This window comes from Dermatophagoides farinae, chromosome 9, assembly GCF_024713945.1.
Source record: "Dermatophagoides farinae isolate YC_2012a chromosome 9, ASM2471394v1, whole genome shotgun sequence".
In the NCBI taxonomy this organism is placed as follows: domain Eukaryota; kingdom Metazoa; phylum Arthropoda; class Arachnida; order Sarcoptiformes; family Pyroglyphidae; genus Dermatophagoides; species Dermatophagoides farinae.
In genome coordinates this window covers 2,199,499-2,213,279 of record NC_134685.1, presented here as the reverse complement: position 1 = coordinate 2,213,279, position 13,781 = coordinate 2,199,499, and the positions used below count along the sequence as shown (strand labels likewise).

At 29.2% G+C, this 13,781-nt stretch overlaps 1 protein-coding gene across 7 annotated transcripts in view; it reads left to right on the top strand.

Annotated features, from left to right (window-relative positions):
• The window catches only part of mmd (disintegrin and metalloproteinase domain-containing protein mind-meld), a 42,751-nt gene that overhangs the window by 12,171 nt on the left and 16,799 nt on the right, over window positions 1-13,781 (top strand). For all 7 annotated transcript variants that reach the window (XM_075733846.1, XM_075733847.1, XM_075733845.1 and 4 more), the window contains exons 7-17: window positions 41-123; window positions 315-378; window positions 487-900; window positions 1,049-1,287; window positions 5,252-5,496; window positions 5,572-5,903; window positions 8,697-8,777; window positions 9,145-9,368; window positions 10,443-10,641; window positions 10,707-11,115; window positions 11,181-11,283. In XM_075733846.1, the coding sequence (XP_075589961.1) occupies window positions 41-123; window positions 315-378; window positions 487-900; window positions 1,049-1,287; window positions 5,252-5,496; window positions 5,572-5,903; window positions 8,697-8,777; window positions 9,145-9,368; window positions 10,443-10,641; window positions 10,707-11,115; window positions 11,181-11,283 (2,393 nt within the window). The remainder of the gene's footprint in view (window positions 1-40; window positions 124-314; window positions 379-486; window positions 901-1,048; window positions 1,288-5,251; window positions 5,497-5,571; window positions 5,904-8,696; window positions 8,778-9,144; window positions 9,369-10,442; window positions 10,642-10,706; window positions 11,116-11,180; window positions 11,284-13,781) is intronic.

Here is a 13,781-nt window from a genome sequence, read left to right as displayed (position 1 = left end):
TGGAATTCAATGGTGTGATGATAACGGGGGAAAAAAATAGGAATATGAAAACTGTTATTACCATGGAACAATCAGGGATTATCCTGGCGCATTGGCAGCATTCAGTACTTGCCATGGGATTAGGTATGTGTATTCTATTGCTTGAATGTATATGGAATGTATGTGTGTAAGCAAGAGAATGTTCTCTTCATAAATAACATTCTATTCTATTCTTTGTTGATAATACATAATTGATAATGAATGAATGAATTTTTTTCCAGAATATTAATTTGCCACTTTTACTCTCTTCTACTCTTTTTCCAAAATAATTTTAGCGGAGTGATACATTTACAAAATGAAACATTTGTTATACATCCATTCTATGGTGGTGATCTATCGGTAATTAATTAATTGATTGATTGATTGTTTGTTTGTTTGTTTGATTGATCATTTATTTATCAATCGATTGATAAATAATGGATTTTTTTTCCTTCTCTTTATGTACAGCATCGCCATCCACATGTAATATATCGTTATTTTAGTCCAGATTCATTACGGCCAACAAAACATACATGTGGTAATACACGTATGCATGAATGGGGTTTTAAACAATACCGGAAACGTCCAATACATTCAGTTGCAGCGGCTGCTGCACAACGTCAACTACAACAACAACAACATCATAATATGGCAACAAAATTATTTCAAGAATTACAACAACAACAATCATCATCTACAATGATAATGAACAACAACAACAACAACAACAACATTGTTTCAACACAATCAACAACAATAAATGATGATAATATAGAAAAAGATCTCAATATTGATGATGATAATAGAAAAAATACTAGAAAACGTGATGTACGTGCTGTAGATAAATTCATTGAATTAGCAATCGTATTGGATCAAGGAATGGTATGTTTGTATCAATGTTGTAATATTAATTAAAAATTTAAATTAGTTTTTTTTTTGTTATTATTCAAAAACCAAAAAAAATTTTTTTTTCTTTTCTCTTTTTTTTCAAAACCAAACAAACCAAACAAAACAAAACGACAATAAAAAGTTCATATCACGTAATAATAGCCGTATGGATGTTATAAATGATGCATTGCAAATAATCAACTGTGTTGATGTTTATTTTCGTTTAATCAATACACGTGTATCGGTTGTTTATGTTGAAACATGGGCAAATGGTAATCAAATCGATGTTCGTGATGATGTAAGACAAACATTGCTCAATTTTATGGAATATGCATCAAGAAAATTATATAAAATTACAATGGATGCAGCACATCTTTTAGTGTAAGTAGTTGTATTTGTTTTGTTTTTTTTTTTTTTTGTTTTTTTATTCTGTTAACAGAATAATAAAAAAAAACTCGGAAATATATGTCACTTTATTCATCAACAAAAAAAACAACAACCACGCCCACAAAGAATCCGTTATGCACCTCTACTCCCTTTTGTTGATGATGATTGTTTTTTTTTTTTTTTTTTGTTCCATTCATCAAAACATACATTTTATTTGTTTGTTATTCAAAGAGAAAATAACAACAACAACAACAACAACAAAATGAAATAGAAAGAAAAAAAAATCATCATCCGGATATTACATTTGTTTGTTTGTTTGTGAAACAATAATTTTAAAATGGTTTTTTACATGTCTCGGATGTGTGTGTGTGTGTGTGTGTATGTGTGGTTCATTTGATTCAACAATAAAAACAAATTGTTGTTGTTGTTGTTGTTTGCCATTAGAAAATTTTCCGAAATTTCGGTTATTTTATGGCAATGCAGTGTGTTGTGTGTTGTTGGTGTGTTGGCGTGAATTTTTTTTTATTTTATTTACATACAACATTCCAATACATTGCAATACGTTGACTCTTTTTTCAATATTGAATAAGTATAATAATCATCATCATCACAATGATGATGATGATCATGATCATCATCATTATTTCCATAATCACATCATATATTGAGAAGCAAGAAAAATGAAAATATACACCAATTTAATGTTTACATAAACACACACACAGACACATTTGACATTTTTTATACTGATCGACAAATTTTTTTGTCATGTCAAATGTGTGTTTGTGTGTGATGAAATGAATTTTGTAGATTTGTGGTTTTTTTCAAGCATCAAAAAAAAAAACAAATATCGATGATGATGTGATTTGTTTCAACGTTCCATTATGATTTGAAATTCTTTTTGTGTTTTAAAACATTATCGTGTTTTTTTTGTAGCATTGAAATAAACATCTGCTACAATCATCATCATCATCATGATGATCATGATGATCATGATGATCATATGATTATCATTAGAAGAAACAACAACTACCCATCACCACCCTTTTTATATATTCAAAGAATTCGATTGTTGTTGTTGTTGTTGTTGTTTTTCACACACACACACACAGAAATGTATCGATAATTTCGTCCATATTCGATATAAAAACATTTGATTCATTTAACCGAAACCACCACCATGATCAAGATCATGATCATCATTTATATTCTATATGGATGATGCTGCAAACAAAACAAAAAAAAAATCGTTCATCTTCATGACCGATTCGGGAATTTTTTTTTCGTTTTTTTGCTTGAATTCTTTCAATTCGTGCCTGTTTGTTTTTGTTGTTGTTGTTGTTGTTTCATTTATATACGGTTAATGATATCGACCATAAATTTTTTTGTTTTGTTTTGTTTTGTTTTTTACCATTTAGAATTTTTTTTTTCGTTCTTTTTTTTTATTCTTCCTGTTCATATATAGAAGATGATGATAAAAAGCATTGAATTTCTCTGCACTATCGTCATCATCATCATCATCATCCACATTTTCATATAGCCGATCTATTAATGCAAAAGGGCAATGCAAATTGTCTTTGTTTTCGATTCAAAAAATTTAGATAGACGACAAAAAAAAACTTTATATTCTCTTTGTCACATACACACACACACACACACGAGATCGATCCAGAATGATCAGAGAAGAGAATAAAAAAAAATGAAATTCAGTTTGCCTAAAAAAAACATTGAAAAACGAGAGAGAGATAGAGAGAAAGAGCGTGTTTGAGCCACACACACACACACACACATAGAATCAAAATGGTATACCATATATCACATACACATACACATTGTGAAAATAATAAAAATCCAAGCACGTAATCCAAACATTTTGCTATTCAACCAACCATCAAACCAGAAAAAAAAGAAGAAGAAGAAATAATGTGAAAATGAATTCAATTGAATTGAATCAATACGCCATTGATGATGATGATGATGATGATGATAACAACGATCCATCACATCCAAGTTTTTTTTTGCTTTTGCATTTTTTTTTCGTGGATCCGAAAAATAATGAGAACGAAGAATTTTTTTTTTTTATTCTGTCTCGAAACCAAAACAAACGAAATAGAAGAATAATAAAAGAATAAAGACAAATTATTATTATTATCACATTTGACACATTTCTCTCAAAATAGAATGATGATTGTGACAATTTCATTTGATGACCACTTTATTTATATATATTCACTATCCATAAAGTGGTAAAGTTTTTTCGTTTTTTTTTCACAATTAGAATTCAATTCCATTCCATTCAATTCAATTCAAGTCTAGTCGTGATTGTTGATTTCAAGTATGATGATGATGATGATGATCAAAGAATGAAGAAAACACTTGATGATTTTTTTTTCACTTTTGTTGTTCAAAAAAAGTCACTTGATTATTATTTCAATTTTTAATTTGGATGACAAAAAAAAAATCAAATCAAAAACCAAAAAAACAACAAAAATTCCTAGTAATAATAATCATTGGAAAAAAATTGATTGAAAATAAACCAGTTCAGGAACCACCAATGTGTTCCATTAACTTGCACACACATTATCATCATTCATTCATTGTCATCATGATGAAAGATTGATGATGAAATTTAATTATAAAGTTTTTCTTCTCTCTCTCTCTCTCTCCCATTCGCTCTCGTTCTTATGTGAGAACGATGGCATAACCGGAAATGAACAACAACAACAACAACTCAACATGGTAAAGAATTTCATTTTTTTTTTTAATTAAATTCATCTTAAAAATGAATGAATGAATGAGAATATCATCATGATGTTGGAATAAACAAACAAACTTTCTACTAGCAGAAGAGAAAATGAAAAGGAAAAAATAATTGATCTGATAAGATCTATATGATTCGATTAACTTTTGAAGAAAGAAAAAATTCCATCAACAAAAGAAGAAGAAAAATGAAAATTTGAAAACTTTTCAAGTTTTTTTTGTTCACAAGAAACACAACTATTAAATGATTGACATTCAATTTTCATTTCATTTTTTTTTTTTTGTTTTGTTTTGGTCGTTTTTAATTTCATTTGGTGTTTTTTTTCGGAAACTTTTTTTTTGTTTTTTTTTTTTGGTTTTTTTTCTCTTACCGGAAAAAGTTTCAAAAATATAAAACAGAAAACAAAAAATTCCAAAAGGTAATGATTATTTACATCGAAAATCTACTGTCACATTTGAAATTTATTTGTTTGTTTTGTCAGCAGAAATAAATATTCTTCTTCATTTTGTTTGTTTTATTTTTGGTTTTTTTTCTCTTTCCTATATTTATTCCGGTTCAATTGTCGTCGTCGTCGTCTGAGAAAGATTCCAAAAAGAATTAAATGAATTCATCATCCATGTACGGTCGGTTATTATTATGATTAAGATTGTTTTACTAAACGCAAGCAAAAAAAAAAAAAACAAACTTTGAATCATTTCACTACTGAAATGGCTAAAAGAGAATTTCTTTTCTATATTTATTTTTCAGCTTTTGTTCCAACTTTATCATCATCATCATCATCGTCGTCGTCGTCGTGATTACATCGCCCAATCATTATTGTTAACAGTTCAATAGATTTTTTCATTAAGTTTTTTTCGATGCCCTTGCGTTTTTTTTTCTGTCTCTGTTCGTGTGTGTATGTGGATATATTCATTTTGTTTTTATTCCATTCAATTTTGTTTTGTTTTTATTTTACCAATCAAGCTGGCAAAATCTGTCTTTTTTTGTGGGTGGTGGTTGGTGGCGGTTGTTGGTTGGTTGGTGGTGGTGGTGGTGGATTCGTTTGTTTAGATTCAACTGGGCGTGAAAAATAGTGCAGACATAAACAAAAAAAAAATTTTCTAAATTTTTTTTTTTTTTTTTTTGGTTTTGATTTACTATACCGATTTGATTTGAATTCACCGATTTCTCTTTTTTTTCCTTAATTTTTTTTTCTAGTGGTCGACCATTTCGTTCCGGTGAAGTTGGTATGGCTGTACCGGATAGTATATGTACGGCTAAAGCTGTCGGTGTTAGTCAAGATGCAAATATTTATGAACCACATTTAACAGCATCATCGGTAACACATATGCTTGGCCATAATATCGGCATGGGACATGATGAAGAAACCAAAGATACATTGATCACTGCTATTGGTACTGTTGTTGGTAATATGGATCATTCTACACAACATGGAACATCAGGTAAGAATGTTTGAGAAATGATGAAATTTTTTTTCGTTTTTAAATTCTAACAAAAAAAAAATGCTAAAAACATAGGATCCACATGTAAATGTAATGATTGGTGGGGCTGTATAATGGCTAAAAATATTTTAAATGATGATCGAATGCAACCATATCATTTTAGTAAATGTTCAATGGATGATTATAATAATGCCTTACAAATTGGCCATGGTATATGTTTATTCAATAAACCAAATCAATTGGAAGATTTTCGTTCATGTGGTAATGGTATTATTGAAGATGAAGAAGAATGTGATTGTGGATCATTTCAAGAATGTAGCCAAAAAGATCCATGCTGTGATCCAATCACATGTAAATTACGTGTTGAAGCTGAATGTTCAAATGGTGCTTGCTGTACTGATTGTAAGGTAAATATGATTGTCATTTTTGCTTTTTAAAAATCATATTATTATTAATCATTGATGATGATGTTGATGATGATGATTATCGATCGAAATGAAACTTTTTTTTCTTGTTTTATTTTTCCGAGAAAAAGTTTTTTTATTGCAAAAAAAGTTTTCTCATGAAATAAAAACCATCAGTTGAAGTTCATCATCATCATCATCATCAAAATCATCAAGATGATCCACTGAAAAAAAACGTCTGGCCAATTAATATTGATTTGTGGAAAATTTTTCCAATCTCTCTCAGTGTGTGCGCGCGCTCATTTAAATTGATCCAATGATTCTGATTTGTTTGATTTTTTTTTGTTGTCATTTAGACAAACATATACAAATTCTTATGGAAACATTTATTTGGACAAATATCCATGATGATTGTATGGTTAATTGTCCATTTAAATTTTGCAAAATAGTTGCACACATTCTTTTCTCTCTCTCTCTTTATGCTTCATCATTATTCTTTTTGATTCTTGGATCATTGAATTTTCTATTTTTTTTTTTTGTTTGTACTATTCATATATATATAAATGTCCCTTGTGCCCTTTTTTTTGGATTGCTTGTCTGTCTTTACATATGATATCTGTCTGTGTGTGTGTGTGTGTGTGTGTGTATGTTTAGTCAGTCAGTATAGAATCTAATTTAATTATGATCAATTTGATCCAGAAAAAAAAGAACCAAAGTGACGTCGACGATGATGATGATGATGATGTAACTAGTATTCACCAATGCGAATATTGTTAGAACAGAATTAGAAATTTTTTTTGCGATTCAAGGATGTAGGGTGTGTTTGTTTGTTTGTTCAGCACACAGCTCATGAATATATCATACCATAAAGATGAATAATCTCTATGAATAAAATTTCTGATCAAACTATCAGATATTGATTCTCTCTCTGTCTGTGTGTGTGTGTGTGTAATTTTATAAATAGATCGATTTTTTAAAATATCGAAATTCATTTTTTTTCCACATATGAATGAAAATTAAGTCTAGAATTGAGACATCAATGTGTGTGTGTGTGTGTGTGTGTGTGAATTTTCTCACTTTCTTTTTTCTTTCTTGTTGTTGCCGTTACTGTCCATTCATTTTTTTTTATTTTTGGGAAATTTTCATTCATTCATTCAAATTCCAAAAAAAAAAATGAATGTCTATATACTAGAAATACAGTATCATAGCATAATGTGAAGAAAAAAAAATGTTTCTCTGTTTTAATGTGAAAAGATTGAGATTTCTTTTGTTGTTGTTGTTGTTGTTGTTGCCATCATTATCATCATTTATGACAATGACAATAACTCGACGATGATGATGATGATGACTACTAAACTATTATATATTTTATATATTATTATTATGATGAAAAATATTGTATCATTCAAGCAAAAAAAAAAACGAAGAAAAAAAAATTTTGATTGTCCAATATTATTATCAAATACAAAACATGGACGACGACGACGACGAAGAAAAAAAAAGATATAAGAATGATGCTTATTATCATTATCATCATCATCATCATCGCCGCCGTCATTGCCCATTCATCAGAATTGAATAGGAATTCATAGAATGTGTGCATGTGTGTGTGTGTTAGTTCCGAAATTCTTTTAGCCATTCATTCATGTCCACACACACACACTTATTCTACACTTGCAGAGAGAGAGAGAGAGAGAGAGAAAAAAAATGAATGAAGAATGGAAGGAAAGAATTTAGTTAGTTTTTTTTCTTTGTTGGGAACCACACACACACACACAGTCAAATGAATGAATGAATGAATGAATAAATGGAAATACTGGAATCGAACCAAATTTGAAATGGAAACCGATTCTAGCTCAACTATACTGATAGAATGTTTTGTGTATGAATGAAGTAAATAAACAAAACAAACAGACAAACAAACAAACAGCAAACAAGACAGAAAAAAACTTTTTTTTTTTTTTTGGTCAGAATCAGAATCAATCGACGAAAAAAATAAATAAATAAATAAAGGGGTTAATTTGATTTGATTTGTTTCGTTTCTGTTTTTTTTTTTTGGTTTGTTTTTTCTTTATTTTTTTCAGTGAAAAATGTTATCCATTCTTTTAGAAGGAAATGATAACCAAAAAAAAAAGAGAAAATTCTAATGATGATGATGACAACAACAACATTATTATTATCATTTGTTCCATTTGGAACAACAACAACAACAACACTGGTATTGGAGACAAAAAGTTATGTTTATGCTTTATGTTATTTACAGTATTATTTACGACAAAAATAACAATCGATTGATGATATCATTTGTTGTGTGATACTTTGAGAAAATTCTGTTATTCTGTTATATAACAGAATTTTTTCAAAGTCTTAATTATGCCCTGAGAAATTTCTGGTTTTCTGTTTTTTTTTTTTTGTTGTTTTCGGGAACTAGAAACTAGAAAACACTTGACTATATACACTACATACACAAACACAAACACACAACTTGATTATTGATAGAAAAAAAGAAGCTCTTTATTCGATATCATTATTTCCGGTTCGATTCATTCATTGCCATCATCATGATCACAGAATTCTGCCCTTAAGGTCATATTTTTGTGATTTTTTTTTCATATTTCTGTTTGTTTGGTTGTAAAGAAAAATCATTAAATTGCCGAATATTTTTTCTGCAATGTTGTTGTATAGTGATTTTTATTTTTAATTTTTCTTTTGATTTCATTTTCATTTTTTTTTATGTTTTGACGAACGGAAAAAACGCAAAACAAACCACTAAACACTGTAAAATGCTAAATAAAGCTAAAACCAATGGGACATGTATGCCGTATGGCTGCTGATGAATGCGATCTACCTGAACGTTGTGATGGCCATAATGGTGAGGTAAATACAGTATTGATGATGAAAAGATGTTTTTTTTCAGCTTCATATTCATATTCATATTCATAATCAATCAATCAATCAATTAATGAAAATTGATTAATTTAATTTTTTTCTCCGTTTTTTTTTATTTTGTTTGCAACGAAAAAAAAAATGAAAATATCAATAACATCATTCATCCGTCTGGTCATAATATAACAAACTTTTTTTTGTTTTGTTTTCTGCTGACATCTTCAATTTGGTCAACAACCAAACCAACCGTACCATCAACCATATTGTTCAATGATAAAAAAAATCAATCGATCGATCCAAAACGCGCCCTACCAATCAAAAAAAAAAAAAAACATATACGATATATATATATATACAGTGTCCACCAGATGTTTATAAACGAAATGGCCAAATATGTAATGATGGCAATGGATTCTGTTATAATGGTGAATGTCCAATATTGGATAGACAATGTTCAATATTATGGGGTGAAAATTCAAAAGCATCAGAATCTATTTGTTATAAACAATTTAATGCACAAGGTACAATACGTGGTAATTGTGGTATGGATACAAATGGACAACATTTAAAATGTAGTGAAGAGTAAGTCATTTGATTTTTGATTTCAATTTTAATTTCATTTTAATTTCATCATCAACGTCATCATCATCATTATTATTATTATCAGGATGAACTTTCTTCAATTGAATTCTTATTTTAACCCTTTTTTTTGTTACATTGGGGGGGAAAAAAAGACCCGTTTTTTTTGTTAAAAAAAAAATTTTTTTTTTCATCATCATCAAAAGTTGTAATCAGCTTCATTGATGATCATTTGAGCATCATTCGATGCTAATGATCATCAATGTTGATGATGATGATGATGATGACAATGAAATTAATGAACCTGATAGTGTTAATGACACACACACACACACACACATGCTTGTGTCGTTTGTTTGTCTGTTTGATGATGAAAACTTTATATCATTTGAAATCAAATGATGATTGTCCGGAACATATATCAATTAAATTCAGAACATAAATAAATCGCATAAAACAGAATATATACTGAATCCCGAATTTAGTTTTACAACAACAACAACAACAACAAAAAACTTGCATGGTTGTTTGTCTTGTAAACAAACAAACAAACAAAAACTAACGAACAAATCCAACAATCCGGAAACAACATTGGACATTGTTACTTATTGTTCAAATTTTTTTATTCAATTGTGACAAATGTATGCAACAAAGCGCCATCATTGGTGGCCAAGTGAATATTCTCTTTATTTTTTTGTCTGGAATTTTTTTTTCTTCTTAGAATTAAATAATGGAAATTGATGATGGAGAAAAGAATCTGACAAAACCATAATAATGAAAAAAAAAATCGAAAATTTTTTTTCTCTCTCTCTCTTAATAGCCATCCCTAGTTGTAGCGGTAGTGGCAAGTTTGGAATCGAATGAAAATTAATTTGACTAAAAAATAATACGCCTACCACACACACACACACGCCCAGTGAACACTAGGAATTTTTTTTTGTTCATTGCTAAAATCCATATTATCCACAGTTTGGCTATAATTAGGTGATTAGTGAAAGAACAGATGATGATGATGATGCAGATTCTTATTTGTTTTTTTTTCTAAAAAAAAAAATTTTCTTTCATTCATATGAATAGGAATTTAATGTGCGGTTCATTACAATGTCAATTTGGTAATCAAGTACCATTGTTTAAAGCCAAAAATCAGGAATATTCTCGTACAATGGTCTATACTGGTGGTATTGAATTTGAATGTAAAGTTGCAAGTGGTTCAATTCGTGAAGATATTATCAATATGGGTCTTATACAGGATGGAACAAAATGTGCCGATAATAAGGTTTGTTGTTCAGAAATTTTTTTTCATCGAATCATTTCATTTCATTATTTTATATATACAAAAAGATTTGCATAAATCAAACATGTACATCGATAACCTTATTAATGGATACAATAATGGGCAGTGATTCGTCTTCTGGTGGTAGTGTTGGTGGTGGATGTCCAACAAATATTATTGGTGAAATTTGTTCTGGTCATGGCCAATGTTCAAATATAAATACATGTACATGTGATATTGGTTATATTGGTATCGATTGTAATCATCGTTTAACTGATGCTGAATTAGCTTCAATCAATATTGATGATATAAACAACAACAACAACAACAACAATAATGATGATTTATTATTACCATCACCGCCGACACCTGTCGATCCATCATCATCATCATCATCTGGACAGGAACCGAATATAAATTTTACAACATTCATGGACAATCTATTCAGTCAGACTAGTCGTAATATTAAAGAATATGGTAATTTTTTTTTCGTTTTTTTTCCTGTTTTCATATTTTGAATTTTTTTTTCTTTTTGCAAACAGACAGTAAAAATAGTTCATTATCGGCAGCACAATCGGCATTAATATTGGTTTCCATTGTTGGCGGTGTATTCATATTTTTTGCCTTAATGGCCATGTGTTATCGGTAAGTAATGTAGAACAAATAAACAAGAAATGTCTGTCCATCGATTCTATCAATCGATGATGATCATAATGCCAATAGAGAGTGAGAGAGAGTAGCATTTCCTTCATTGTTTTTTTTTTACTTTCAATTCCATTTTGATCATCATCATTTTATTGAAGAATTTCATTTATTCAATTTTTTTTTTTGGTTTGGTTTGTTTCGCTCTTTCGTTCAATAATGAAATTCTGAAAATCTTTTTTTTTCCTGGCTAATAATAATAATAATTTCAATGCAAAGATCAAAGAATTTGTGAGAACGAGTTAAAAGTTAACTAACTAACTAACTAACTAGAACATGGAAAAAAGAAATAGTTAAGAACACACGGAACACACATACGCAGACTTTTTTCTTGCTTGGCCTACCCAATAAATAAATGAATGATTATAATATATGGAAATTGGTTCAGAATACCAAAAAAAAAAAAAAAAAAAAAATTAGAAACGACGATGGTTTCGGTTCATCGCTCCTCATACTTCTTTACGAAAATCAATGATTCTTTGCCTTCTTCTCCCTCTTATTCTTCATTTTTTTAATGAATGAATAAAAACAAAACAAAATACACAGAATATCTAACGAATTGGAAACTATAAAAACCCAACACACACACACACACACACACACACACTAACCATGGATAAAATGCTTGACTTCTTCTCATTCGTTTTCATTTGATCATTGTGATTTAATCATAGATCGAAAGCTAATCAATCGTGGAATTCTTTGAATATGGAGGAAAAAAAATTCCAACTTTTAAATTGATACATTGTACATGTGTGTGTATGTGTATGAGTGATTTCGATTGAAGACCATCATCATCATCATTAGAGCTTAATTTTTCTAGTCTAGTCTATAATAATAATAATCCATCAATCTACTAGAGATGGCAAAAAAAAGAGTTAAATTCATTCAAGACAAAAACGGAAAAATTCTGTTGAAACTTTTAAACATCAGACAGCATTTTTCTTGAGAATTGTGCCCCCCCCCCAAAAAAAAAAAATCGAGGATTATCCAAAGCAGAATTTTTTTTCGTTTTTGTTGTTGTTGTTGTTGTTGTTGTGATTGATTGAGAATTAAGTTTTCAATTTATTAAGTTTATTTTATCATTATCGATCCAGATATTTACTGAACAGTTGGTGCAAAACAGACAGACAGTGAAAATGAAAACCTAGAAAATAATTTTCATCATCATCATGATTAGAGTGCCAAAAAAAAATTCTGTATTCTGTATATAAATCATCAATTCATTATTATTATTATATAACACACACACACACAATTTATGATACTCACTCAATTAATAAATAATTGCACTGATTATACATTGAAATTTTGTCCATATCTCTAATCATCATCATCATTATCATTGATTGTTAAAAAAAAAAAAAAAAAAAAATCATTGTCGGTCATTATCTATGACGATGATGATAATAATGGCCAATATATTACAGTGGTGGCCAATTGGAGCGTTGTTGAAATATTTTTTTTTTAAACTAAAAACAAGAGACTCATCATCATCATTGATCCAAAAATTGTTGTCCATCATATTACCACGACTAGTACTTACTACTACTACTACAACTATCATCAAATGTAGTACATCTCAAAGTATAGTATACACACATGGTTGGACGGTGAACCAATCCATCCATCCATCCATCCATTATTAGTGTCTATTCATATAATAATGATAATGAAAAAAAAGAATTCATTTTTTTTTTTTTTTTTTTTTGAAGAAAGAAAGAAGAATCAGTGAACGAGAAATGGACTTGAATCATTGCGTTTTTTTTTTCACTTTCTCTTGGGCTGATTATAATGATGATGATGATGATGATATATATAATTTCATGCATCAATACACATATTATCGGACCTAGTTGATAGTATAATGTAGTGCAGTGCTCTACACTAGTTCATTTTGATGACTTTGGTCTTCATCATCATCATCATCTACTAGGGCTCTTTTGGTCCTCCTTTTTTTTGCACACATAAAGTGTGTGAATTATTATTTGGTGACACATTAAAGTGGTTTGGTGATGACGACGACCCGAATGAATCAGGATGGTTGTGTTCCAAAAAAAAAAAATGAATGAATGAATGAATTTCGTATTCTTTTTTTTCATCTTTTTTTTTTGTTCTTTTCATATTTTCAATTATGAAGAAGAAGAAGAAAAAAACGAAAGAAAGAACCATATACAGAATGTGATTATTCATTTTAATTATAGTCACTTTAAGATGCTGATGATGATGATAATTTTATCTTGGGCGTCATAGGATTCATGGTGGAATTGTTTCCGATTTTTCTATTCTTTTATTTTTTTTTCTGTTCGTCGTTTTGAATAATTTTCGTTACTGATTAGCATGGTACCCCCCCCAAAAAAAAAAAATCTTGTATATGATTAAAGGTTAATTAATTTCCATGATGGTGGTGTGAATGAAGCACACACATACCTTATAATCAT